This window comes from Cucumis melo, chromosome 10, assembly GCF_025177605.1.
Source record: "Cucumis melo cultivar AY chromosome 10, USDA_Cmelo_AY_1.0, whole genome shotgun sequence".
NCBI lineage: Eukaryota > Viridiplantae > Streptophyta > Magnoliopsida > Cucurbitales > Cucurbitaceae > Cucumis > Cucumis melo.
Genome location: NC_066866.1, coordinates 513,845 through 541,819, shown reverse-complemented (window position 1 = coordinate 541,819; position 27,975 = coordinate 513,845). Strand labels below are relative to the sequence as shown.

Below are 27,975 nucleotides of genomic sequence, written 5' to 3'. Positions count from 1 at the left end.
TCTTATAAGCCAAAATTTACCTAATTATCATGTTTGTTATCCTTTTCACGACAATATCACTTCGGTACCTAAATTAATATATGAAGTATTTAAACATAAATAATGCAATTAATTACACTTTGAGATATGAGATTTTTTTTTCTTACGAGCCTCGAGAAATTTCTTAATTTTTCATAATTGTATTTAAGATAGTAAATTTTGTATGATATATTTGTATAGTAAGAATTATAAATAAAAAAGTTTCAATGAAATCATGTTTATACATGCACATGATCGAGTATTTTATTGATAAAATGTAAAGTAACTACTTAACTACTTACAAGTATTGAAAACTAAATAACTTTCTTTATATATTATACGAAGATAATAAAATTAAGGAAACGGTCTCTTGAATATATACTAAATTCGACGGTGACGAGCCTATCATTTAACCTAAAATCCCTTTTGCACTGTCAAAACCACACCACCAAAACCAAAATAATAATGGGTCTAAAAAAACAGGATAACCACTATTTATTTTTTATATATTATATAGAGAGAGACGAGAGAGAGTATAAAAGTGAGGGTTTTTTTTTTCTTTTTTACATTTAGAATATCAATATGTTCTAAATAATAAAATAGAGAAAAAAAAAGAAGAAGAAGACATGCTCTGCAACGACTGATTTTTGAGCTCTTTCGTCGGCCTCTTCTTCTGCCGCTATTTCCTTCACCCTTCTCTTATTTCTTCTTCTCTGTTCATTCATATCGACAAAATTGAAGCTTTGATTACAATATATATTCATTCCTAACAACAACCACAATTCTGTTTCTCTTTTGGTTGTTTTGATTTCACAACAAACAGAATTCTGTTCTCTACAACACATTTCTCTGTGGTGGCCTCTTCCATATCTCAATGCTCTGATCTTCGAGGCTTTTTTGGGTTTGTGTATTCTTCTTCACCTTCATCTTCACCTGCTTTGGATTTTTCAATCCTTTGTTTTTCTGTTTTTCAAATGACCACTAATTTCTTGGAAATGCAAGAACCCAGCATTGATACGGATAAGCTCAGCTACGAGATATTTTCTATTCTCGAGACTAAATTCTTGTTTGGGTATGATGATCAGAAGCTTTGGATACCCAAACAGATCTCTCCCCTTATTGATTCCATCCCTCAACTTCATCCCCGCCCAGAGCTTCAACCCGAATCCATCAATGCTGTTTCAGCTATTAAGAATCAGAGGGGTAAAATCTGCATTCTCAGCATTGATAGCGGCGGCATGCGGGGGATTCTTTCCGGTAAAGCTTTGTCCTATCTTGAACAAGCTCTCAAGACCAAATCCGGCAATCCAGACGCTAGAATCGCTGATTATTTCGACGTTGCTGCCGGAGCCGGTATTGGAGGTATTTTCACGGCCATGCTTTTTGCAACCAAGGACCAGACCCGTCCAATCTATAATGCCGACGACACGTGGCGCTTCCTCGCTGAACAAGGGAAACGATTCTACCGTTCTTCGTCTTCAACCTCTGGAAACGCCTTTTTCCGGCGCCTTCGTAAACCTCGCGGCTCATCCTCCGCCGCCACCGCTACCGCCGGTTTGGAGAAGGCGATGAAAGAGGCGTTTGTAGAGAATGGGAGAACCTTAACGCTTAAGGACACTCTGAAACCGGTTCTAATCCCTTGCTACGATCTTTCCAGTACGGCGCCGTTTCTGTTCTCTCGAGCCGACGCTCTCGAGACGGAGAGTTTCAATTTCCGGCTATGGGAGGTTTGTCGAGCCACATCGGCGGAACCGGGGGTGTTCGAACCGGTTCCAATGCAGTCCATCGACCGCCAAACGCAATGCCTGGCCGTGGACGGTGGATTGGCCATGAGCAACCCAACGGCGGCGGCGATCACGCACGTGCTGCACAACAAGCAAGAGTTCCCGTTCGTGCGAGGAGTTGAGGATCTTTTGGTTCTGTCTCTAGGGACTGGTCAACTGTTTGAGGGGAATTACGATTACAATGAAGTGAAGGGGTGGAAGGCGAAGGAGTGGGTTCGGCCCATAGCTCGAATCTCCGGCGAGGGTGGGGCCGACATGGTGGACCAGGCGGTGGCCATGGCTTTTGGGCAGTGTAAGAGCAGTAATTACGTGCGAATTCAGGTACGGCAATATTCTTTGTTCTGGAATTCCCCTCCCTTATAAGTATAAACACTTTAATCAATTCATAAAATTTGATTTTGGCTTTGTTGATTAGTTTTGGTCTATTTTTGGTGAATATTATTGAGGTCGCTGTTGGACATGGATTGATATTGGTGGTATTGTGGACAGCCTGTGGGATGGTCAAGAGATTATCCTCCATCACCTCCTCCCTTCATTTCTTTCTTTCCTTTTTAGATTTTATTGTTAATTTTCACACCCCCTTTTCTAACTTAGGTTAAAACTATTTTTTCTTTGCATACTCTGTTTTTATGAATCTTGGATTTCAATCTTGATTTGAGTTCATGATCCTTTTGACTTTTGTATCATCGAACATTCTCCTCACTTGTGTTGAAAATTTGAGGGGGTAAATGATGGTACAGAAGTAAAATTCCTTTCCTACTGTATACTGAATGTTGATAACATGGTAGAAGCTCCCGAGTTTGAACTCTTGAATTGTCGTTTTCTTTTCGATTACTATTGAATTTCACTTTTTGGATTTTTGAGCAATTTTTAACCCCACAAGTGAAGGGGAGTGTTCTATGCTCCCATGTAATATTAAATTTACCATACCTCGTCGGGTTTAGATTTTGCTTCTATTTGTATGTTTGCTGAAATCTGTTGTTTTCACCAAACTTGATCTTTTATAGAAGAAAACGATGCCTCACATTTCAACTGGTAGAGCATTATGTATCTCGATATCTTTGGAAGGGAAGGTTTCTTCATTTCTAACTTGCCAACACTTTTGTCAGTTTGAGAAAAAGAAAAAGGTCGTGAAGACTATAGGAAATGGGTTTTTGTTTTCTTGACGAAAGGAAATTGGTTTTTTTTTTCCTTTTTGACAAGAATATTACATTGTGGATTAGGTAAAAGAGATTTGAAGATTCATAAAAGAGAGACATTGATGTTGACCACAGGATCTATATAAGAATGAAATTGATTTTCAGGTGCATAGTAAAACGAGCTAATCAAGGGATTTGTATTATTTCTCTGCTTTTAAGGGAACTTAAACGTAGACAGTCTCCCAACTCTTGCACCAAAAGATGGTAAATTTTGGCACTTTACTTTCTTCAATTTGCAATCTTTAATTTTAAGATATGCCCCTTTCTTTTTAGTATTGAAGGAAAAAGGGTACCCATCGCTGGTATGTCTTCTTACGGAATGCCAATTGTCTTTGTTGAACGCAATTAAGTTGCACCATCTAAAATTGTCACTTGTCACTTCAACTATTACTCTTGTCCATATGTTTTGGTTTGCATTATCCTAATTGGGACCCATCTTTCTCACTAAATTTATTTTGTAAAAAACTTGAGGTTCTCATATTATTAACTCATTGAATTAACTGCTCTTTCTTCAACTACTTTCTACCATTCATATAAAATCTTCATTTTTACTTCTCTTGGTATAGAATAAAATCTTCAGGAGGTAGGGTCTATCAGGGTTTGTCTTTATTACAACAAATTCTTTATTTTGAATGATATTGGGAGCACTTCCAAACTGGGTTTTACTTACTTTTACCATAGATGTTACTGCTACAGCGATCATCTTAAGATATGTAGATCAATGAATATTTAATTCTAATTGTTATTATTTATGGGGGTTGCTAGGCAAATGGATCCAGTAGTGTTCGATGCGGTCCTAATGTGGAAACAGATCCAAGTTCCAGCAATGTAAATATGCTGGTTGGATTAGCAGAAGAGATGCTGAAACAGAAAAATGTTGAATCTGTTCTATTTGGAGGGAAGAGGATCGGTGAGCAGACAAATTTTGAGAAACTTGATTGGATTGCTGCAGAGTTGGTTTTAGAGCATCAAAGGAGGAGTTGCAGAATAGCTCCTACTGTTGCTTTCAAGCAAGTCTTACCCTCAAACCCATAGGAAAAAAAAAACTCAAGAGATAGAAGAAAAGGTAAAAACATAAGCCTTTATTCAAATTTCTCTGTAAATTATATCTCTTGTGAATCTTGTGGCTTAATTTCCTTCTCTCTCTAAATATAATCGGAATGTCGGTCAGATCCCAATTTATTGCATTATGCTCTTGACCTAAATTACAAGGAAACTTCCCACAATCCTAAGTGTAGCTTTAGCTTTAGGAGACAAGAGGGATTTAAGTCATATTTTCTATTTGAGTCTCACTTTTAACTGTGGGCTTTTGAAGGGTATATCTTCAAGCTAATACAAACTTCTACATATCTTCATATGATATGTCCACTTTAGATATAAATTCTTTCAAAGGAAATAATTGTCCTCAATTATATACCAAAAATCTCTTTCAAATCCAAAATTTGAACATCCATAGCATCCAAACAAAAGCTTTGTATTAGACGCATCTTTTCCTGTCCTATGTTGTGGCATGTAGTATAAGGGGGGAAGGAGAAGCTTTGTTTAATGAGTACATTTTTTAATAAGGGTTTCCTTTTATTTTTCTTTTTTCTTTATTTATATTTATTAATAATAGAAAAAGAAGGAGATGAGAAAAGAATTGTATGCATGTTGAGAGTATGACAAAGCTTTCGGTTTGATTTGTTGTGTTGTGAAAAGAAATAAAGAATAATAAGGGAATGAATTATGGAGGCAAAGTCAGTCACAAGCATAATATATAAGATTGTCAATTTGTAGGTTTGTCTGGGGTCTCCTAATCCTTGTCGTAGCTTAGGAAAAAAAAAAAGAGTCTAAAAGCTAATGAATGATTTGTTCGTTTTAACCATTAGAAAAAATAGGTGACTTAGGGGAAGGGTACCTGTTGATATGCCACCGACACTTGGTAAAGCTAAGAGAATAAAGGATATTCTTGTCAATGTTTTCCACATTCAATACCCAAAACTATCATTCTGTAACTGCCGTAAATGAATCAATTCATGTACTTCTCTCTAAAATCTGATTATGCAGTAGCTGTTTTATTAGGTTTGACCACTAGTAATAAGGTTGTGGAAGCGAAACTGAACATAGCTCAAGTTACATGCAAATGTCTTGGTGACTCTGTGGTTCAAGTCCTCCTTACTCCTCCCAATTATACAGTGGAAAACTTTCCATTTTTGTAATAGAATTTGCATTTTAGACCCCCTCGCCCCCCAACATTTGTTCTCTTTTTCAATTTTGAAAGTTTCAACTACTCCTTCCTTGTGAATAGTTTAATGTATTGATTATTTAGAATATGTAGATCTAAATAGGTTTAGGTGAAACCCAGAAGGGAGTAGTGGAGTAGGGTAAGAGTTAAGGTAAAAAGTGTTTTTCTAGTGGTGAAGAAAATAAAGAGAGCTGCAAAGAATAGGAACATTACGTTGGTAGAATACTGGAGTGGACTTTTTTGACAGACAGTAAAGCAGTAGAAAAAACAAGGGAAGTGAGTCAGTCAGAAGGGGAAACCCTACAAAGGAACATTTTTTTTGAAAAGCATAGCAACAACCAACAAAGCTACTAATTTTGGTCAGGTTTTTGGGAGAAGTAAAAGCTTAGGCAATTGTTGCCCCATTCAAGCACGCCTATATAATACCCACTCTATCTTTCTCTTTCACCCTCCCTTCCTACCTTCTCCTTTTAGCAACCTTTATTTAAAAATTATAAAAAAAAAAACAATTTGTCTTGTTTTTTCCCCCTTATCTTATCCCCTGGATTAAATATGCTTCCTTCTCTTTTATTTCACTTTATTATTTAATTCTCCTACATTTAATAGTTAAAAGCATATAGGGTTGATTGTTGGGTACACGTCTGACTTCTATATTTCTTAGTGCAACATATAAAGATAAAGTATTTATACATACCTTTTTAAGTTCAGTTGTACATACTAATGATGTATTTTTTTAATACAACTATTGAGTGAAGGATTGAACTTCCGACTTTTGACAACGGACACCGTTTCAATACATCACTAAACATATATGTAATCTTGTTAATAAAAAGTTATCATGTTGCTAATGGTGGTGATTGTTTGTCTGCAGGGAAAATTACCACATCTTAGAGAGAGAGAGGGGGAGGAAAAAAAAGAAAAAGAGAAGAAGGTTTGATTATTAATATTAATCTGAATATGTATTGTATGTGGAGAAGGTAAAAAAGAGGGGATGGGGAGTTTGAAGGAAAAGGACAAGACAAAATGGTCAGAAAAAGAGTGAAAAATCTTAGTGGGATACTTTGCCTGCTTAACCCAAGGCATTGTGGTGTCCAATCCATTCTTTGTTTCACAATGCACCAAACCCTTCTAAAACAAACTCACATTCACATCTCACCTCAACCCTTTTGCTAAGTCAAACCAAAATATTTCAGGTCTCAAATTCATTCTCTTTCCTCAAATTTCCCTGTCCTGTCTTCATCTTCTTCAAAAAAGAAAAAAAGAGACCCAGAAAATGGTAGCCAAATTTGCTTTGCTTTTAGATTTTTCCTTTTCAATCTCTTTCGCTATTATTTATTTCAGTGACCGACAGTTTTCTCAAGATGGTGTGTTTGGATTAATACCTCAAAATAAAAAAAAATGGGAACTTTATAAATATATGACTTATGGGACGGGACGAGACGAAACGGGACCCCATTCGTTAATGAGACACAAAATCATCTCTCTCTCTCTCTATTTCATTCTTTTCCCTTTCTAAAAGTGTATATGTTTGTAATTAGTAAATGGTTCCTAGAGAATTGGTGTCGCCATGGTTTCACGGGACATTATTGAACACCATTGATATCAGACAATGGTTTATTTAAGACAATTCATCATTATGTTAATTCAATTGTGTTGAATGCTTAGTTGATTGATGTGTTTGGACACTTGAATTTTGTTTCCACACATTATTGTTGTTGTTGTTTGCAATTGCATAAAGTGAGGTGTGAGAAATGAATTGATAATGTAATTAACGCGTTTTGAAGTTAAGGAAGTTGGTGGGTTTTGGTTGGTAAGAAGTATAAAAAGTTGAAGGGCAATGGTTGGGTACTGTGCGCATGGCTCCTTCTGCTTTCCAAATATACCTTTTTCATAAAGATCACACATTCTATTCATTTTATTATTTTCTTCTTTTCTTTAACTAAATTTTGCCACTTCATCATTACATAATATAAAGTCAAGCTTTTGTTGTTTGAAAGCTACGATACGGGAGAATTTAGGGGTCTAAAAATAATCAAAATAATTCAAAAACTAAGACTATCTAACTCATATTATATGGATTGAATTGGATTAGTTTAAAACCTCAGTTGAGTTGGGGATTGAAAAATTTGGGTCAAACCAACTTGAATTAATACAATATATGTGTGTGTTTGAAACTTTGAATATATAACAAAAAAGAGCACACTGCAATTCAACCCAACCCATATATTTACTAAGTTGGGTTGGAAACTTTATTCGGGTTTTTCGGGTTGTCAATCTAATCGACCCGAAGATATGGTTGATTAAGAATGTTTCCTAACCCAATTAACCCGAAAATATGGATTAGATTGAAAATGTTTTCCAACCCAATCTAACTCGTTTACACAATAAGGGGAATTTGTTTTTTTTTATGCTCATGAAAAGCTTTGTATATATAATATATATAAAAGAAACCAATTCAATTGTAGTCTTCTTCTTCTTCTTCATGTAACCATATTGTGGATAAGTTTGACAATAATGAAATGAGTATGATACTAAAAGAGAGTGACCAATTTTAGTCAGTTTTAAATTATTCCAAGAATAGAAATGATGGAATTTACTTAAATTTCCACTTCCAATCCAAATTAGAATGCACTTTCTGTAGTTAATTAGAAATTAAGCGAAAATTACTCCGAAGAATTTGGCTTTTAAAAAAGGGTAAAGAATGGACCTAAAAAGTCCTATAAGCTTAGCAGCTACCAATGCATAGGAACTGAAATTTACTGTTCTAATTAAATCCTGTATTCCTACTTTTTCTGTTGTGAGTTAATTATAATTCAACTTTAGTGTTTGAATTGTCAATCTCTTTCAATCTATATCACCAAAAGTTATTGAAAAAGAAAGTCAAAGAAAGTGCTTTTTTTCCCAATTCTCCCTCCAATTTGAAGTTTACAGCAGCAGCAGCAGCACCTGCAATCATTATTTGGAATGTTGTAATTTTGTTTTATAAAAATTCTCTATTTAGATCGATTTAACTAAATTAGAAAATTGCTTATGAACTAACTTATAAATCACATAAAAAGCAAATATTTTGTGCTATAGAAATTCATATAAAAATCCATGTTCGAAGTTGTTGTGTTGAGTTCGAGTTCAAAGATTTTTGGTGTATCTAAATAAGTATATATTTTTTTTCTTAACTTGCGCGTTTCGATAAGTATTTTTTTCTATAAATTTTACTATTACAATTATTAATAATTAGGATAATATACCATATTATTTACAGAATTCTAAGCCATATTGTGTTGATATTAATGATTAATTAAAAATAAATTGACTTAATTAACTAATTGGATTATTTATCAAGTTGGGTAGATTTTAAGTCTCTCTATACACTCATATGACAAAACCCATGAAAACAACAAAATATTAGTTTGTATTTGTCCATCCCAATTGCATCTTTTTTTAAAAAAAGAGTAATGAATTGACGGGTGATCAATACTTCTATTTGTTAAAGAATGTCATCAAATAGTGGAATCTTAAATCAAATCAAAATCTATTTGTCACGTACTACTTTATCAAATGAATTATATCATAAGCTTCTAAAACAATACCACAAAGTTCGTTAATTATCACAATCAACAAATCTAATTGTCAATTGAAAAATCCTTGAATTTTGTCTTCTTTTTCTTAGCTTTATAAAATGAATCATTAATCTCAATCGCACAGTACAAGTGATTTGGTGCACTTTTGTTTTTGGTGGGCAAATAATTCACTAAAAAAATGAAAAATAAAATAATAATAATGAAAATGGTGTTTTGGTCAATAAGTAATTTGAGCAATGGCTAAGTGTTGTTGTCCAAAGGCAATGACATCAATATTTTTGGTGTTTTCTAATAATTTGAGAAGCTTAGCTTATCCCTTCCATAAATTGTGACACCAATTTATCACCATCATATGCTGTCCCCATCCTTCTGATCAAACAAACAATAATTTCTTTGACAAATTTAATCACAGTAATCTAATTTAATTTATTTTACTTCAAGAACCTTTTGACTTGGAATAGAAAAACAAACTACAGCAGTATCAAATTGGTTATTCCTAATTACACAATTAAGATCTCAGGACTTTTTAACAATTGACTTTTGGCAAAAAGAGTATTGAGTACCTAATTTGTTTTGGGTTGAAAATGAACGACAGTAGATTTGGCTTCAATTTTCTTCCTCTTTTTTAGTGGGAATTCAAACATTCAGATTGTGAAAAATGTTAATTGATCGCCAAGGTGATTTAATTAATTATATTGATTCTACATTTTGGGTTGAATTCTAAGTTGAACTTCAACGTTTGCAAAGTTTAAATTTAAAATTCATCATCAAGTTTTTTTTTTTAAAATAGACAAATTATTTACACCAATAGAAAAACAAAACAAAATTAAACAAAATTGTTTATTAATTTTTCTATGAATTATAAATAATTTGTCAAATATTCTAGTGCAATATCTTGTATTTTAATATTTTGCTGTTTTGTTTTTTAAATGAAAAAAACTAATCTAAATTTGTTATAAGAAAGACATAAATTTTGATAATTTAATATTTTTATTAGGGAGCGGTGGCAGGCAATCATTGGTTTGGTTGGGTGGCAAATTGTAAGGCTTGATTGATGGGAACAAATTGCACTCTCCGTGTGCAGTGCTTAGAGAATGTGCCGTCGATCTACAGAGACCTTCCTCGATCCTACCAAACAATCTCCACTTACATAAATGGGATATGATAACAACATTCACCGGATAAGGGATCTATACCATTAGCATAGCCTACCAACTCATTCAATTTCGATCACAAAACCACAATAAAACGCAGCAACTCGTTTAGGTGTGTTATGCTATGCTACAAAAACAAAATTTAAATCCTATGCATTCTGCTATTCTATAACAATAAATACACGACTGACACCTTTGATATATATATATATATATATGTATATATGTATGATTATATTATATTTTAAAATAAAAATCAAAAGACAAAGAACCAACGCAAAGAAAACTATGGGATTTTTTAGAAGCCTAATATCTTGCGAAGCACAAAAGGTAAAATGTTCTAAGAATATTCCATCACCACCCTGGAGGGAGCATTTGTTTTCAAGATCATTTCTTCGTATTCCTCACTAGGATCTGAGAGAGCAATAATTGCACCTCCAGCTCCGATGGAAGCTTCTCCCTCATGCAACACAACTGTTCTAATTACAATATTAAGATCAAACGTCTGATTATAGGAGATATATCCTATGCAACCTGAATAAATACCTCGAGGACAACTCTCGATGCTGTCGAGGAGCTCCATAGACCTCAACTTCGGTGCTCCAGTCATCGAACCACCGGGAAAAGCTGCTTTTATGCAGTCGATAGCACTTAAGTTCGCCTGTTTCTTGCCTCGAACTGTGCTCACCATTGTATGGACGGTTGCATATGACTCTATGTCCATGAGAAGTGGAACGTGAACAGAACCCGGTTCACACACACGACCGAGGTCGTTCCTTAGAAGATCGACTATCATTAAGTTTTCGGATTGGTTCTTTTCACTATGTCATGAGAAATGAGATCCATTAAAACTGAGTTATAATCAAATATTAATACAATCTCAGCAAAGAGAAAATGGAACTTGGTAGGCAACCCATGGTTTCTACGAATGGAAAATCAAATAACGACCAAAACTGAGGTTGAGAGGAGCAAGCAAGGGCTAACATCTAACATATTTGAGTTAAACAAACTGAGATGAGAAGATCGATAAAATTTTATCACAACGTAGATCATGTTAAAGTGTATGGTTGCACAGGATATGAACCAATGATAACAGTGTGAAAGAAAGCTCCTAATGTATTTAAGTGTGTATTTCGACTCTTCACTTGGAAAATCAATCTAAATGGGCAATAAAGTACTAGTATGGTTTTCAGCACTAAATTTGAAGAACATACCTATACTGCAACTGCATTTTGAGCTGTTCGTCTTCCTCTTTTGTCACTCCTCGCTTTGACGTCCCTTTGATGGGTTTCGCTTCCAAAACACCATCCCTATTCAATTGTAGAAACCGTTCTGGTGATGAACAGCAGATACATATGTCTTCTTTTGAAAAATTTAACCAAGCAGCATAAGGTGCCGGATTTGTTTCTCTGAGCCTGAGGTAAAGTCTCAGGGCGTCGGTATCCTCAATTTTTTTCCTAATTTGGGTTGTGAGGCACAACTCGTAGCTTTCGCCATCTTTGATGTATTCCTTGCACTTTTCAACATCGCTTATATATCCTTCCTTAGATTTCTCAGCAACAAAATCAACTTTGCCCGGAGTAAATGACACATTGAGTGAACTTTCTTCTGTTAACTTATCTGGAACGGAAGTTCTTAACTCCATCAGCTTAATCTCTGCATCATCCAACCATGATGTAGAAGTATTGCACTCTTCGTGTATGGATAAGAGGTAAACATCATCCGAGGAGTGATCTACAACCAAAAGATTGTCAGCGAAAAAAAAACACGCATCTGGAGTTCTGGATTTGTGTTGATTGTACGCTGCACCACATTCTACCTTGAGTTCATATCTACAGAATATAGAGGGTTATGTTAGAAAAATGCCATCTTTAAATCAGCATTACCAATATTGTGGAAGATTTTTCATTCACGTAATTATTTAATAATTAAATTTCAGAAGATGCAGATTTCTTGATTTTCTATTCATATATACTCCAGCATCTAGAATGACATGCGAGAGAGACATCTGAAAGCACGTCAAAATGCATAAACCCATACATGAAGTTACCAAGCACCCATCACATTACACATAACTCTTATGGGTTGCTTCCAAGACAAGTCTTTGGATCTTTAAAACGATAATCAGATGGTTTGAAAATGTTCAAATTATAGTCAAATTGATATCACTAAAGAGGCCCATATTTGTATCAGAAAGAAACTTCAACTATCTTGGACATCAATTTGCACATTGTGTTTTTGCTTCTAGATACTAGGCAACGGTCTTTGATGCCCTCCGTCGACAACATTGCCTAACAGCTTCTTTGATTCCTTGCATCATTTTTGTTGAACATCCAATGCATGGTTCAAAGAAGATATTGTGGCTTGGGCTTGATCCCAACAAAGTTTCTTTCTAACTTCTTTGGGGAGAGAGGAATGGAAAGACTGTCGGGACTTATCCTTGGGACACTTCTATGGAATTTGTTTTTTTTTTTCTCATGCAACCTAACAGTATGTGTAAAATGCATCCTTTTCTGATTATAGTCTTTCTAATTTATTCAAGAACATGAAACTTTTCACGTAACACACAACTTTGGGTGATTGGGACTTGGGAGTTTATACTCCTTATGATGAATGAAATTTGTTTCTTCTAAAAGATATTAAAAGGAAAATTTTAATTACAAGAAAGCGAAAAATAAATAAAAGAAAACTGTACTAAGGTGTAACAAAGCTGTACTTCTATAGTTGTATTATGACCAGTGCGTGCAAAATAATTCAATCTGCTATTGCTAGTAGTCACTTACCCGAAGTAGCCAACATATCCACCATGAAAGTCAAATGGAAGCCCGTCATAGTCTTCCCTTTTGTATTGGAAAGATGAAAGCTCCTGTAAGAGGTAAGTATCAAAATGCCTGTCTCAGCCATTGCAATTGATTCATTCATATGTTCATGTCACTAGTAAAAACAAAATGGATATAAAAATACAATAAAACATCCACAATACCGAACATTATGTATGACAAACACTCATCTACAAGAAGGTAATTGAACAGGTCACATCTTTTCCACACAAACAAGTTTAAACCTATTGTCAGTCGAAGATCCTTAAAAAAATAACAGAACTGGCATCTGAAAAGAGCAACAAGATTAATCTAGACCCCAACGTAGCTCTTTGACTGCTGACAGATATCCAAGAAGAAAGAAAGGCTTATGTTTCTTTTTTCTTATTGATAAGAGAACAGCTTATGTAGAATAATAATAACCTTGAGGTTCAGATTACAAATTATCACCCAGGTTATACACAACAAAACCAAAATCCTTGAATTTCAGATGATATCAAGAAATATTCTTCAAGTACCTTGTTTAGATAGTCAAAGAAACCATCCTTCAAAAATGTTTTGGTTGCTGAGCCTTGAACATCCTCAATCGATAGATAGCCACCTCCTTCAAAAGGATGACCACTGAAAAATAATGTAATTAACTTCTGTAATCAACAATTATCTAAACACTTAGTACCACAATCCTAAAAACCAGGATGTAACTCCAACCTTTCATCTGATAAGGTAAAAACCATTTGTTTCCAAAGTGATCCACCTTTTCCTCCCATAAATGAAAAACGTGCTCTTCCCTATATAAATTCAGCATAAAAAAACGATATTCATGAAACTTTTGTAGGGAAGTAAAGAATAATGTGAGCAGTTGGACCAATGTTGGGATCTTTAAACTACAAATTAATAATGCAGATACAAAAGAATTGGAATGACAGACAAGAATATAGAGCATTTAAAAAATAGCATATTCATGACCTTTTAATTTAAGTGACATGTACCTAAAGAAAGCATAAATGATCTAATATAGTGAGAGCATGCTGAAGTCTTATGATAGTACTGATTGTTCTGTTCAGATGAGATGAAACATTGTAACAGAAAAGAAAAAGTGTCATTGATATTAAAAAGATGAAAAGAAAGAGAGACTGATCAAATACTATATATACGGAGATATAAAAAGTCATATAACTTATAAACTACTGTTTCTCTTATTCCTAGATTTATCTATGTCTATCATTTGAACTACCTGTAAAAACAAATTGTACTGATTGATTCTCTAGCATATGAAAATGCCCCATATTAGATATAACTAGTACTCCAAGTAACTATTTTCTACCCACAAACATAGTCTACATTATTAATTCCATTGATAGAAGATAAATTAGAACTCGCAGACATGAACTTTTCCATCATTTGGCACTAGAGATCAATCATACTAAATCCTGCAATATTCTGAAGGAATGGAGCTTTTGAGAAGTTGTTTGAACTAATCTTAGTTTGAACCCTAACACTGTGAGAGAATGCATAGGTCGTATATAAATCTATAATGCTAAATATAACTAAGCTAGAGTCAGATAAATTAACTCAATAGACGACCAGACCTTTTCTATCGAGGAACTGTCGAGCCAAAATGTGTTTTCAGCTTTATGATGTCCAAACATTTGAAAAAATATATTTTTAGCACCACCAACTTCAGAAGCCAAATGATCGTATTTCTTCCATGTCAACTTCAGAAATTTGACTCCATTGCTGGGATATGAAAGATTTACAAGATCAAACAGGCCAACACCTTTTCTACTAACTCCATTAAGTCCAATACCTCTACTGGGAAAAGGTCCGTCACTTAATTGTTCGACTGGTTTCCTTAGTATCGTTTGATTTCCTAGGAAAACAGCAACAATTTTTGTCAAGTTATCCAACATACAAGCTTACAAAAACACTCGATGGCTCATTATGTAATAATGCAGTCTAAATTATTTGCATTAGACAAAAAGCATTTATTCTCAAGGTCATCCAGTTCAACTAGAAAGCCTCATGTGTAGAGCGAAGGAAATGTAGTCATTGTAGGAATTGTGATCCAGCCTTCAAACTCATGGAAAAGTTTACATAGAGATGTCCACAGGGCGGGGTGGGGTCGGGGATACCACTCCCCGTCCCCATCCCTTATCGCATTCCCCATCCCCACCAATTTCCCTGCGGGGAAATATTCCTTTTTTTTAAGTTTAATCTCATTTTGCAATCAACATTTACTTGAAATGTATATACATTTTCCAATGTTGTTTTATTTTCTACAAAATATTATCGATTTTCTTATTTAAAACAATTCAAAATGTCAACTTCTCATTGTTGATAAAAAAAAATAAATAAATAACTATTAGAATATACATTTAGAAATCCATCCATAAAATTTAAAATTCCATAAAAAAAAATCAAAGATCAATCCATAAGTTTTCTAACAAAGCCTCCAATTACATCATATTTTTTTTAAGATACAACAACATATTTTTTAAAAAAAAGTTTACAAATCACAAGTCAAGGCACAACATATACATATACTTTTTAAAAAAAGTTTACAACATAGAAATGAAATTAGGCGAAAAAAATAAAGAAATAGAATAGAGAAAAAAGGAAAGAAAGAACATCAAAATAGGCTTTTTTTTTTTTTTACCCTTTTACATATTATTACATAAGTAAATAAATAAATAAATATTATATTTATATTTATTTATTTATATTAATTATTTTTATGTTCGGGATGGGGCGGGGTCGGGGAATGTATTCCCCGGCCCCATGTTGCCAATGGGGAAAAAACTTTCCCCCCCTCCCTCCCCTATTCCCCGTGTAATCGGGGATTTCCTGCCCCGCAGGTTAAACGAATATCTCTAAGTTTACATCATAAATAATTTGTTTTTATTAGAAACAAGCCTTATACTTTATCATCAGGCTATCATAAATAATTTGTTATACACATGCACAAAATAATTGAAAACTCCGAACTCAGGCAAAAGTACTATAGCTAACACAATCAAAGCCGTATAGCATGCATACATGAGTCATGACTTAAATGCACAAGGGAATTAACAGTCACCGAATTTTACCAGAATGATCTACATTTTCTTTGCAGGCGACTAATGGTCCATGCTTAAGCCAATGATCCTCTGTGATTTCTCTAAAATTTTTAAATATCTCTCTTCCAAAACAGGTTCCAATGCTCTCTGGATGAAACTGAAGATAATGTATAAACATAGATATTGTAAGTACAATAACTCAAAGCTTGTTAATCAAAAACAAAATAACATGCACTCCACCTGTACACCATAATGAGGCCTGATAGAATGCATGACTGCCATGAGAACTTTTCCATTTTCCTTATTTCTATGGCCGTTGAAAGGCCAAACACGTAGAGATTTTTGTACTTCTGACCTAGAATCACTAGACACAATGTCACGAGCATCTGAAATTGAGGAAGAATTGCTAATCTCAAGAAATGATTGGGTATCTGCGGAACAGGTCCATGATATAGGAATTAGTTCCTTGGGAAGTGATTCAGGATCTATTACAAGTGAATGATATCTTACAACCTGCAACAATGCAGCCAGAAATGTTACCGTGATATTGTTTTGCTAAAACAACATATTCTTTCCAAGTCAGTCAATGTCACCAAGTACACGTTACTATAATAGTACGATGAAAATTCTCGTTTATAGTCATTTTGGGGACATGAAGAGCCTCTATAATGAACATAAAATAATAGGTCGTATCATTACTGATTTTGATGATACAAGTAACTTCTTGTTATAAATTGAAGTTTGGATCCTCCTGTATTTTATTTTATTTTATTTTTGAAATTTCATTTGAGTAAGAAAATTGCGATGTCTTTGCCATTGTTCATCATTGCGATCGGCATAGTAAAATAATAAGCAAGGAATGATACACTATATCACTTAGTAAAACCAAAAGAAGCAACAAATATAACAGCATTTTATAAAACTGACCTTGGATCCAGAATTTCTTCCAGATGGTATGCCATTGAAAAGACTACAGCCACTATGCTCAATTTCACTGTGCAAGAGTTAGAAACTGGAGAACTAAGTACAAGGATGAACATGTTATACTAACCAATGTTAAGAGAGCCAATAAGAATAATTCAAAAATTAAAACCAATTCATATCAATTACGAAAAAAGGTCTGTGATTCAGTCATAGTATCTTATTTTATAATTTGTACTCCAAACAAATGAACCTGTTCACCCAGCGGACAGAAAATATACCCATGAGAATTTCTCTATAACACCAAGCTTACCTTAGGCGTCCATGGACTGGCTCATTTGCATGAACAACTTTAGCTCCATGCACATAACCTAAAGCCTGCAAAAATCATATGCATAAGAATATCATTTAAAAAAAAGAGCAAACTGGCTTTGAGAAGAGGACATACCTGGTGCCCAAGACAAACACCTAAAATGGGAATATCCTTGCACTCGTGGAGTAGACGTAGACATATCCCTGAAAGATTAAATGTTCCACGATGAAAGTAAAGCTCAATAAGCAGGAAAGATACAGGGATAAACAGCTGAAATTCTTCAAGCAAACCAAATTAAATTTGAAGAACAATGTTCTGACAACAACAAGAACTAAATTTTGTTTTTGGGAGAAATAAGTTAAAGCACCAAACAAAACAGAAAAAGTTGATATTCTGAATGAGAATAGGATGTTGATGCAAATATGATGATAGATAAGAATATGTAACAAAGTGATATTGCCATATTATTCCAGTCAACATTTCAAAACGGCCCTTGATTGAAATAGATTACAGAAGGGTAAAGATCCCTTATTTATATCATTGTTTATGCTTACCTATATCATTGGCATATGCTGGAGAACCAGGCCCAGGAGATATAACAATATTATCAAATGCCTTCTCTTCATACAAGTAATGACATAAATCTTCCCATGTCCAATCGTCATTTCGTATTACCACAGGAGGCACTGCCACAAAACCAAAGAAGTATAAGAGAATCGCAAGAGCAGTTTCATTCTTCACCTTATCTACTTCAATAGCAGTAAACTTCATCATCAGCTACCTTTACTGAAGAATAATTAAATGTTCAGTTGTTTTATTTGGTCTGATTTAGTTTACTCTATGATTAACATCAATTAACATGCACGTTCATACTTTGTGTAGTGAAGGTTTCCCATAAACGAAAACAGACGAATCTATGAACAACAGAAATGGGTCATCATAGAATAATTGGGCCAGATGCTGCATTTTTAACCGTCCAGATGAATTAAGAGATTGATAATAATATATAAAAACTCATTCGATCATTTCAAGAAAAAAATGGTCCAAGTTGCCATGTTTTTGGACTACACACACTATTAAATAAAAAACCTAGCCCAAACAGAAGTAAATTATTGTTCAGAAGTGTGTCAAAATGTTAATGATAAAAATAAAAGCTCTTAACTGTGAGCCTCCACAGTACTTCATTAGGTGAAGGGATGATCTGCCCAAACCTGTAAAGTCAGAGAGCTACGAATATTACTCCTGCTTGGAGAAACTTCGTGTTTTTTAGTTTTCCAAATGGTTCATGACCTGGGGATTCATTCATATCTTGATGTTTTGTTTTGAGATTGGACATGTACTATAGGAAGACCATTTACAGTCAAAACAAGCAGAGTAGTACATACTCACGAGCATAAACAAGTATAGAGACATTGAAAAATCATCGTAAGTTGCTAAAGAGACGACGGCACACAAATCAAGAAAATGACGCAATAGCTCATCCTAATAAAGAAGAGAGTGTAAAGCAAAATTGATATGCTATGCATGAACAACAAACAACGATCATATATGAGAGAACTCAGATGACATGCAAAACTTAAACATGAGCAGATACGGAGATAGAAAAGACCTACATCCATTGATGACTGACAAATCTTGGTAAATATTGTATGTGTAACTATCATAGTTGTCAATCAACAACGTTCTCACAAACTCAAGCTTCAAACGAGGCTTATGCTGCTGTTCCTTCCTCATAAACGATCCTTCCATAAGCTTCGAAGTTGTCGGACAAGATAAAGACAACATTCCCGCATTTTTCCTTAATGCTTTACACCGTCTTTTTTGTTCGAGATAATAAATTCTCACAAAACCATTCGATGTGAGTGAATTCAAGCTCGTATACAACATACCGCCATCCCGCAAATTAAACTCGGACGACAATGAATGCAAACCCGTATTCATTTTTTAATTTTTCCTATTCTTATGAAAGTGTGTTAATGGTTAAATATAATTACATCCACAGTTTCCACCTCCCATCCAACTCTGCATTAAAAACAAAAACAAATCCAATCAGCTTCCATTTGAATGCTCACAACAGCTAAACTACTGAAGTAAACACTCGATCTCAAAACTAATCAAACACTTAGATATAGATTCAGAGAAGATCTGTATACAAAATCCAATTCTAGTAATTCATTTCGAATCGGCAGCTCAAAACCAATGCAGTTATTAACAACATTTCAGTTTTAGAATATTCAACCAAATCTGATTAATCATAGTGACCAAAACCAAAGGCATGACAAACAATTATATTGAGAAGTAAAACAAGAGTCAAAATGCAAAAGAAAGAAGATTGGGTTTAAGGGGAAAGAAGAGAATGAAAGTAGAGAGTGGAACCTGGAAGGGGAGAGCGGCGTAAGAGACGGGGAGCATAAAAATGGCGGTATTTATGGAGGTATGCAAAAGGGCGGGACGTGCAGTTTGATGAACCAACTGAATTTGATACGGAAATTCCTCGATTGAGGCCGCATGTTGCCCATTCCCTATTCATTATAACTATATGAGGCTATGATTATTTCATCCAATCCCAATCCCTTTCTATTTCTCTTTTATGATAAAATTTCATTTATCGGAAGAATCCAAATTCAGTTGAAAAACCCATCACAAAGTGTAAATGTTAGTTCGAATTTTCTGGTGTTCGTTTTATAAAATTTGACACATGCTTAAAAGAAATCAAGAATTTGACACGACTCAAGCAATAAAAAGTACTACCTTGACACATGCATTCGTAGGTGGATATATAATGAACAAATAAAAAATAACAAGTGCGGAAGGATTCATGTCTGCCATGCTCACCACCCTTCCTTCACAATAGCAAAAACTAGGGGTGTTCATGGTTTGAAGCTAAAAATGCACCGAACCAAAAAATGTGTTCATTTGTGTTAAATCCAACCACTTATACATAAATAAAACTGAATCGAAACTGAACTATTTATGCATGAATATTATAATCGAAATCCTTTACGAACATTATACATGAATAAAAATCCTACAAATAAATATAGATTTAATTGTTACTATTTCATATTTTAAAATAAAACGATTCGGCTCTGTTTTAGAATTAGTTGAATGTCTTAAATCGAACCGAACCGCATAATAATATGTTTCAATTTAACACTGATCAATCGAACCGAATGCATTTGGTTTGTCAATTGATTTGATTTTCAACTATTTTTTGAACACTCTTAGTAATAGTTATTTATAAGCTACATGATGAATTTATTTGGTATTACCTTTATAGATTAATCTCCATCCATGAAATTAGTAGGATTTTGTTTTGGTTCGATTGGGTTTGATTCATTGTGAGGGTGAAGATATTTCATCTTAAAGTGAAAGCAACAACTTTTTCTTTCCCTTAGGAATTAACCTAACACAAACTTTGGGTAGCTTAAGATTTAAACCTCTAATATTAAAACCAACAAACTCCAATTACAAATTTGGTCCCATAATTAACATTTAATTAGCATAAGATTTTTAAACCTCTGAACTAAAACTTCAAAAAAATCGAAGCTTTGTATTACCAAATTATAAAAAAAAAAAAAAAAACCAGACTCAAATTTTGTTGATTGATTTTCATTAGCATTGGGCCTGACTGGATCATAGCCCAGGAAAAATTGGGTCGTGTGAAGCCCAATAGCTTTTATGACAAGAAATTTTCTGTTATTTGTAATTCCCTAATACAATCTTTAAAACATTATAAATGTTATAAGAGTTAAAAAGAGTCTATGTTTACTAAAGATATAATTGTTAATTCAACCTTTCAAATACATCTTTTATCTATAACTTTCTTGTTTCTATTAATTACCTACTTCGTTTTCTTTTTAATTACTAGATAGACATCGATATGCTTCTATCGATGATATTGATAGAAGTTTATTAATTTCTAGAAGTTTATTAATTTCTATCTTTGATAAAATCCAAAATTTTACTGTAGCATGTAAATATTTTAATTTATTTTAATATATTTGAAAAGGTCCCAAATATAAATATAAATGTAGTATTTCTAAAATTTTGAATTTGTTTTTAAATTTTAAACGATAATTAAAACGAAAATAAATTTTAGAAAGAGATAATAGAAAGTAGAAAATTATTATGGAATGAAATCTCCACGTTGTTGCTATAACCTAAAATTAACTTAACATTGGTAACCTCGAATAGTCTATTGGGTAAGCAAATCTTACTTGGTTGTTAGAGTTCAACCTGATGACGAAAACTCTCATTTCATATCATTAAAGGTTAATTAGCAACTACTATTGATCTCAATGTATAATTACGTTTATTTGTAAGTTAAGGTTAAATTACAAATTCAGTCCAATAACTTCGTAGTTTGTATCCATTTGATATTTGAATTCTTAAAATTATAAAATCAATTCGTAAACGGGCAAACTTTTGAATCTTTTAAAACTCTATGAATATTCCTAGATTCAAAATCAAAGAATTACCTCAAAGTTTACGAGCTCTAGACTTTGTAACTCAATCCACGTGAAACAAATAGAGAAACTCTACGACAACAACCAGGTAAAATTGGATTAACGTTTTATCTTTTATGGATTAAAGTAAAAATTAACCATGGTTGAGTTAACATCAGTTTTTTATTCTCTCAGTCACATTTTTTTTTATAAACCACACAAACACAAAGAAAAGGGAAAAAAATAATAATTGCAGAGTGGTCCTCGTAAGAAGGACAAGAGTTGGATTGTGAAAGTACAATTTTTTTTTCATTATGGTCCCTCAATCTCCTAGTAAACTGGCGTTAGCCTATGTATAATATACTTACAATAATCACCATGCTAACCTAACTCTTATCAATATCAACTATAGGTCGTCTCTGCTAATGATGTTTAGCTATACTACTAGTGTTATGTTATACAAATTAATTATCATAAGGTTTGTATTTGTAATCTGTTTGGTATGGTATAGTTGCAAAAGTATGACGACATGTTTCGAGAAGATTATTTCTGAATTATTTTTTGAGTGTTTGAGTCGGACAATCGATCTAATTCTACAATATTTAGATGAATGTTTAGAGAACTTGATGATATGAAAATTATATTTGAAAACGTAAAGTTTCCATTTTTTTTTTCTTTTTTTACCGAAATGTGAATTCGTATTGAATTGTAGGGGTAAAGTGAGATGACACACAAACAAGAACAAACCAAAATTACTAAATAATGCAACAAGTTCGTCTTTACCATGTTACATTTACACTGAATTCATCTCTCTCAAGTAAATTATATGCTAACTAACTTTTACCGTGTATGATTTTTATTGGGAGGCTTTAAGACATTGCATTTTTATCTACGGGAGCTTTCTTTTTCTGCAAAGATGTTGAATTGAAGTATAGGGTGAAAGATTCAAATCCCTAACTTCGAGGTTGATCATATAGTTATTATTTCAGTTAAGCTATGCTCATTTTAACTATCTACGAGCTTTGATTTTGTAATGACACATCCTTTGCCTTTGTGATTAGTAGCTTTTATTTGGATTTTAAATTTCAAAATTATTTACTTCTATTCTGAAATTTCATCCATGGCTAATTTTTATTGAATAATGAAATTAAATTAAAAACCCAAACTAAAAATACACTTTTCTCTCCCATATTAAGAAAAACAATTGTTTGTATTTTTACTAAATTATAATAATAAATACAGAAATTGAACAAAGTGGATGACAAAAGAAAATAAATGAAAATGTATTTTAATTAATTATAGAATAGTTACGAAATATAACGAAAATAATCTCACAATTTAGTCATGATAGACTACTATATGTATCTATTATAATTCATATAGTCTATCATATGTATCTATTATAATTCATATAGACATAGATAATAGTTCATCTTGGTCTACTACGTACGTTTCGCGTAGATAAATTGTAATATTTTTTGTTTTTCCTTTTCCATATTTGAAAATAGTGTTTTTATATATTGTTTTTATAATAATGATGTGATTTAGATAGGGGGGTTGAGTGGTAGGTGTTGGTTTTTACTTTTAGTGGGGTTAGAGAGAGGGATTTGTAAAGGGCACATGATGGTCTCTGAGGCAAACTATATAGCATATATCTTTGTATATATATATATATAAACTTTTGCTATATATTATGATGAAGAAGGATATTGACACATATAATTGCCAACAGGTGGGTGCATGAATGCCCCTTTGTTTTTTCTCTCTTTCTCAACATATTACAAAACTAAACCCTAACCCTTACCTTTCTCCACACCACCTCTCATATACACACACACACATATATATATTATATATTTTGCTCAAAGTCGTGTGCACACTTTAGTTTTCTATACATTTCCTTTTAGTTTAGGGGGAAAATCTTGAGACCTCTACAAATAATTAATATTGGTAGATCAGTTTTTAATGGTAATTAATGAAAAGGGTTTCTTGCTTTCTTATTGAAAATAATTCATCTACTTTAGATTTATACTTTCTATTTCAATCCTCTGCTTACTTTCACTGCATCTTAAAATTAGTATTTTCAAACATAGAGACTAATACTTTCAAAGTATTTTATACTAAAATAGAATAAAGCCTCAAAGTGGTACTACAAAGTAAAATAAAAAATGTTATCAAACCCAATAATGTATTGTTCAGCAATTTCACCCTAAGCTTGTCACATGTAATTTGTTGCAAATTTGCAATTTTGGTAATTTTAATTGTACATTTACATATACTTCAATTTCAACTATTTACCTACTTGTAAAAAGAAAGAAAAAAGTAAAATTTCTAAAAAGCAACACATAAATTAACAATAGAATAACATTCTCAAAAACCCTAAATTAAATTTCAAAAAAGAAAAAAGAAAAAAGAAATCTACTGCTGTTTTTTCTATGAAGAAACTATCAAATTTCTATATTTTAAATATAGATCATGTTGCATTAATGTATATGCTATGTCTAACAATATCGTATAAGTTAACAAAACCATATGTTGTTAATCCTACACTTAAACACTATTGTTAGACATTAACATGGAGCATAGTCTATAACAAATTTATGGTGAAAGTATTTAATGGTGTGTTTAGTAACTAAGAATATAGAAGGAGTTGGTGTTATAATTATATATATATATATATATATATATATATATATATATATATATATATATATATATATAAAGAAAGAGAGAAGAGAGGTCAGAGAGGGCAGGGATTCCCACACTTGTTATGTTACTTCCAAAGCAAGCTCAAAAGGATACACATAACACACACCCACCAGCTTTTTAATTTGTTTTACTTTTACTCCCTTTCTTTTATAAAAAATATATCAATTTACTTTGCTTTCCTTGTCATGCTTTACCATTTTCTACATTCATGGAAACCCAATTTTTCTTCTTCTTTTTTCTTTAAAGATAAATATTTTCACTACACTGCATGCTTTGGCAGCCTTTTCAATTTACGTTATTATTGTTATTGTTATTGTTTCACAAAATTTTACAAATAAAAAAGGTTTGTCTTTGAATATTCCCTTCCCCCTCCCATTTCTTCCCTTTTTATTCATCTCTTTTTCACCTTCCTCTTCTTTTCTTTTCAAAAGAACACAAACATGTATAAGGTAAATTGAAAGTATATATATATATATATATATGTAATAAGATATTTCATGATTTTTTGTATTACTAATCTCTGTGCAGTGTGTGAGGAAATTGAATTAATATCTTATAGCATTAACATACACATCTTATGTTATAAAAGATTAACTTTATACCCACGGGGTGGGTGAATTCAATATACTTTATAATCAATTGAGTTTATCTTCAAAATTCATATAACAATATAACAATAAAGAGTTTATTATGTATCGTTAATTTAAAAGATAATTTTCTTAATTCATCAATATATGAATTCAATATATATATGAAAGAAAATAAATAAAAAAGAACATGAGAGTTGGGGGTACAATTTTATGTCTAATTGTATTGAATTTTGTCTGATTGTATCAAATTCTATTTCATGATGTTTTGAGAATCACGGATGCAATAGGTATGTAGGTCCAATGGTGATTCTTTTGTTCCAAAATCTAGGTCTATTTGCTACAATAACTTATAATATAACTCTCCCTCGTCATTCTATATTTTCAATTCAAAACTTTATGGGTGAATATGTATTATTGGCAAATTTTTTCGCTTATTTTCAATACATAATTTATTATAAAAACTAGAATTAATTATATAGTATCGGTAACATTTGGCTCGATAAAAAGTTGTAACTCTTTTAGGATGAATCTACACAAATTTGTTATGCAAATAACTTAGCTTGAATGTCCGTTTAACACAATATCCACGGTTAGATTTGTAATCATTCATAAATATATACGTTCTAAATTCCATTGATACATGAAAAAATATATTTTTTTAAGAAAAATTTACTATTTTGATTCAAATAAATAATAATAGGAATGTAAACCTAAAAGAATAAAATATTAATTAATTTTTATAACCTAACCTTTTTATTTTATTTTATTACAGAACATAATTAGTATTCATCAAAAAAGAAAAATTATGTACATAATATTCTAGTAATATTTCCACTATTTCAAAAACTAAAAATTGTGATTAGTAATCTAAACAAAATGTTTAAGTTAGGAATATCCATTTGTACTTCCCCATATAGTTTCTTCTTCTAAAAACATAATATAATAATAATTTAATTTAATTTTGAAAAAATGCCAAAAGACCTTCATTGATGAGATTAATTATACAACACATGACTATTTACTAGAATAGTTAATTAATAGGCTATATATATATATATATATATTATTACTTTTGTAATAATAATAATTTATTTTATAATATTATTCCTTTAAATTATATATCTTGAATATCTGACACTGTCCATTTCCCCCCTTATGCCTGCCCTAAAAAAACCTTTGGAAGAGCATTGTTTTGACAGCTAAAGATTCTTGTGCAGACATTGACTATTCATTGAAACAATACACAGTGATTTGATTACAAACACATATATGTTTTTTTTTACCCAAAAACTCAAACAATCTTCACCATATATTCATACAATCTTTCTTCAGTTCAAACCCATCTCTAGATGATCAAAAGCATTGAAATTACAGTACAGTTCTATGAGATTGAAATCTTACATAAGTACTTGAATTTATTTTATACTTAATTGTAATCATATATAGTGTTTGGATCAATTTTGAGTTTTGTGTGTTGCTTGGCTTGGATTTAGGGTTTTACAAATTCTCTGCCCACAAACACAAACCATTGTATATTTATTATCTATTGTTATTTTAATTAATTAACATTTAACAATATCCTTTTTTTTTTAATCTTTGGAGTGAGGTTCATCAAAGGATAGCAATGCTTACACATTGATCATATTAATCTTTGTTGAGTTAATATATATGATATGACATTCGACTGATCAATCATGGATTAGCGACGTCAAACTATAATGTTTCTTTTAGTTGTGATAGTATATATATAACTTTGAACACATATTATTTAATTGACGGGTTTGTCCAGTGAAATTATTAGTCGAGATGCGTACAAACTAATCCGAACAATTATGGATATCAAAAAATATATATATGTTATTTAATTGTAATCTTGCTGAGTCTTAACATTGATTAGTGTTATTATTTAAGAAAATGACAACTTTGCAATAGATTTTCCATCATTTAGTCCGTCTTCTTTTTATTTGGGTGCAACTTTTGTATGTATTTTTCTATTACAACAAAATTAGAACTACCTAATCCTTATTTTCAATCCCTAATTTTAATCGATGAAACCTCAATATGATTAAGTTGGTATTTGATTAATTAAAACACAACATTTACTATTAAAAAAATTTAAGTTTATGGATGGAAGTATAATTAATATTAAGATATCAAGGCCAGTGAATTAGGGTTGTTTGAAAATGGGTGTGGACACGAGCCATTAATATATATGTTTATAAAAAGGGAAAGAAAAAGCAAGTGGAAATGTGTGTCCTATATTTAATTTTTTATAAAATAAAACAACAATGAATGTGATTAATTTTTTTTTTTTAAAGAAAATTAAACTAAAAAGTGATTGTGGGAGAAAAAGAAAAGAAGGTGATACTTTATGGTATTTTCCATATTTTCCATCATATTTTAATGGTTTAATTGAGATTTGGAAGAATAAAAAAAATGCAAATTAGGAAGTGGAGAAGAAGGAAGGAAGGAGGGGGGGGGTGGGGGGAAGGGGATATGAAGAATCATATGTATTTCCAAACACTCCAAGACAAAATGAGATTCAGAATACCAAAAGCAATTTTTGCTTTTATGACCATAGAAAAGGAGATCTCAAACCCCATAAGGACCTTTGCTTAGGAACTTGCGTGCTCCCTAACCCAACCCCTAAATAATCACCTTTTTTTTTTTTTTTTTCTTTTTTACCTCAATCTTTAAGTAAATCAATAAATGTGACCGATATTTTTACCTACGATATATCGACTATAAATTTAGTAATTACTTATTAGGAAACATAACATCACATAATCTTTTGTTTTACTCGAGTTTTTATTTGTTGTCGTGGTAGATAGATCTATATATAATCATGATGTTTTTCTTGCTAAAAAGGGGAAGGGTATACAAGATAGAGATGATGTATATGTGGGTGGGGGTGGGGGTGGGGGGGGGAGTGCTTCTATATTTAGAGGCAAAATATGGGGTGAAATTAAACCATCCCAAAAAACTACTCACTTTTTCTTTTTTACATTTCTTCCCCTTACACACAAAAACCCCACCATACATTAAGCTTCCTTAATTCCCTAAGTTTAGCCCACTTGTTTGCTTGCATGTTTTATGCCAATTCTATAGTGTTTTTTTTTTTTTTTTTTTTTTTTTTTTTTTTTTTTTTTGTGGGGCTTTTCA

At 32.3% G+C, this 27,975-nt stretch overlaps 2 protein-coding genes across 8 annotated transcripts; one reads left to right on the top strand and one right to left on the bottom strand.

Annotated features, from left to right (window-relative positions):
* The first annotated feature begins 519 nt into the window (after nucleotides 1-519).
* Nucleotides 520-6,910, top strand: LOC103489471 (patatin-like protein 6). Of its 5 annotated transcripts, none has more exons than XM_008448671.3 (3): nucleotides 563-2,123; nucleotides 3,767-4,067; nucleotides 6,097-6,910. In XM_008448671.3, the coding sequence occupies exons 1-2, from the start codon at nucleotides 993-995 to the stop codon at nucleotides 4,034-4,036; spliced, it is 1,401 nt and encodes a 466-aa protein (XP_008446893.1). In that variant the 5' UTR covers nucleotides 563-992; the 3' UTR covers nucleotides 4,037-4,067; nucleotides 6,097-6,910. The 5 variants fall into 5 exon arrangements, 4 of the variants coding, with proteins under 4 accessions (XP_008446892.1, XP_008446893.1, XP_050946948.1 ...); XR_001762601.2 differs by lacking the exon at nucleotides 6,097-6,910 and adding an exon at nucleotides 3,107-3,205 and having other exon boundaries at nucleotides 564-2,123; nucleotides 3,767-3,916; XM_008448670.3 differs by lacking the exon at nucleotides 6,097-6,910 and having other exon boundaries at nucleotides 520-2,123; nucleotides 3,767-4,179.
* Nucleotides 6,911-10,230: 3,320 nt separating this feature from the next.
* On the bottom strand, nucleotides 10,231-19,620 carry LOC103489472 (aminodeoxychorismate synthase, chloroplastic). Of its 3 annotated transcripts, none has more exons than XM_051090989.1 (15): nucleotides 19,443-19,620; nucleotides 18,680-19,088; nucleotides 17,621-17,752; nucleotides 17,202-17,269; nucleotides 17,067-17,131; nucleotides 16,760-16,826; nucleotides 16,073-16,345; nucleotides 15,863-15,989; nucleotides 14,366-14,646; nucleotides 13,485-13,564; nucleotides 13,295-13,397; nucleotides 12,741-12,823; nucleotides 11,172-11,789; nucleotides 10,504-10,778; nucleotides 10,231-10,431 (listed from the first exon to the last, which is right to left on the bottom strand). In XM_051090989.1, exons 2-15 carry the CDS (start codon nucleotides 19,005-19,007, stop codon nucleotides 10,298-10,300), a joined length of 2,634 nt encoding a protein of 877 aa, XP_050946946.1. In that variant the 5' UTR covers nucleotides 19,008-19,088; nucleotides 19,443-19,620; the 3' UTR covers nucleotides 10,231-10,297. The 3 variants fall into 3 exon arrangements, with proteins under 3 accessions (XP_050946946.1, XP_050946947.1, XP_008446896.2); XM_051090990.1 differs by adding an exon at nucleotides 18,229-18,277 and having other exon boundaries at nucleotides 10,231-10,778; nucleotides 19,443-19,619; XM_008448674.3 differs by having other exon boundaries at nucleotides 10,231-10,778; nucleotides 19,443-19,619.
* Nucleotides 19,621-27,975: the final 8,355 nt, after the last annotated feature.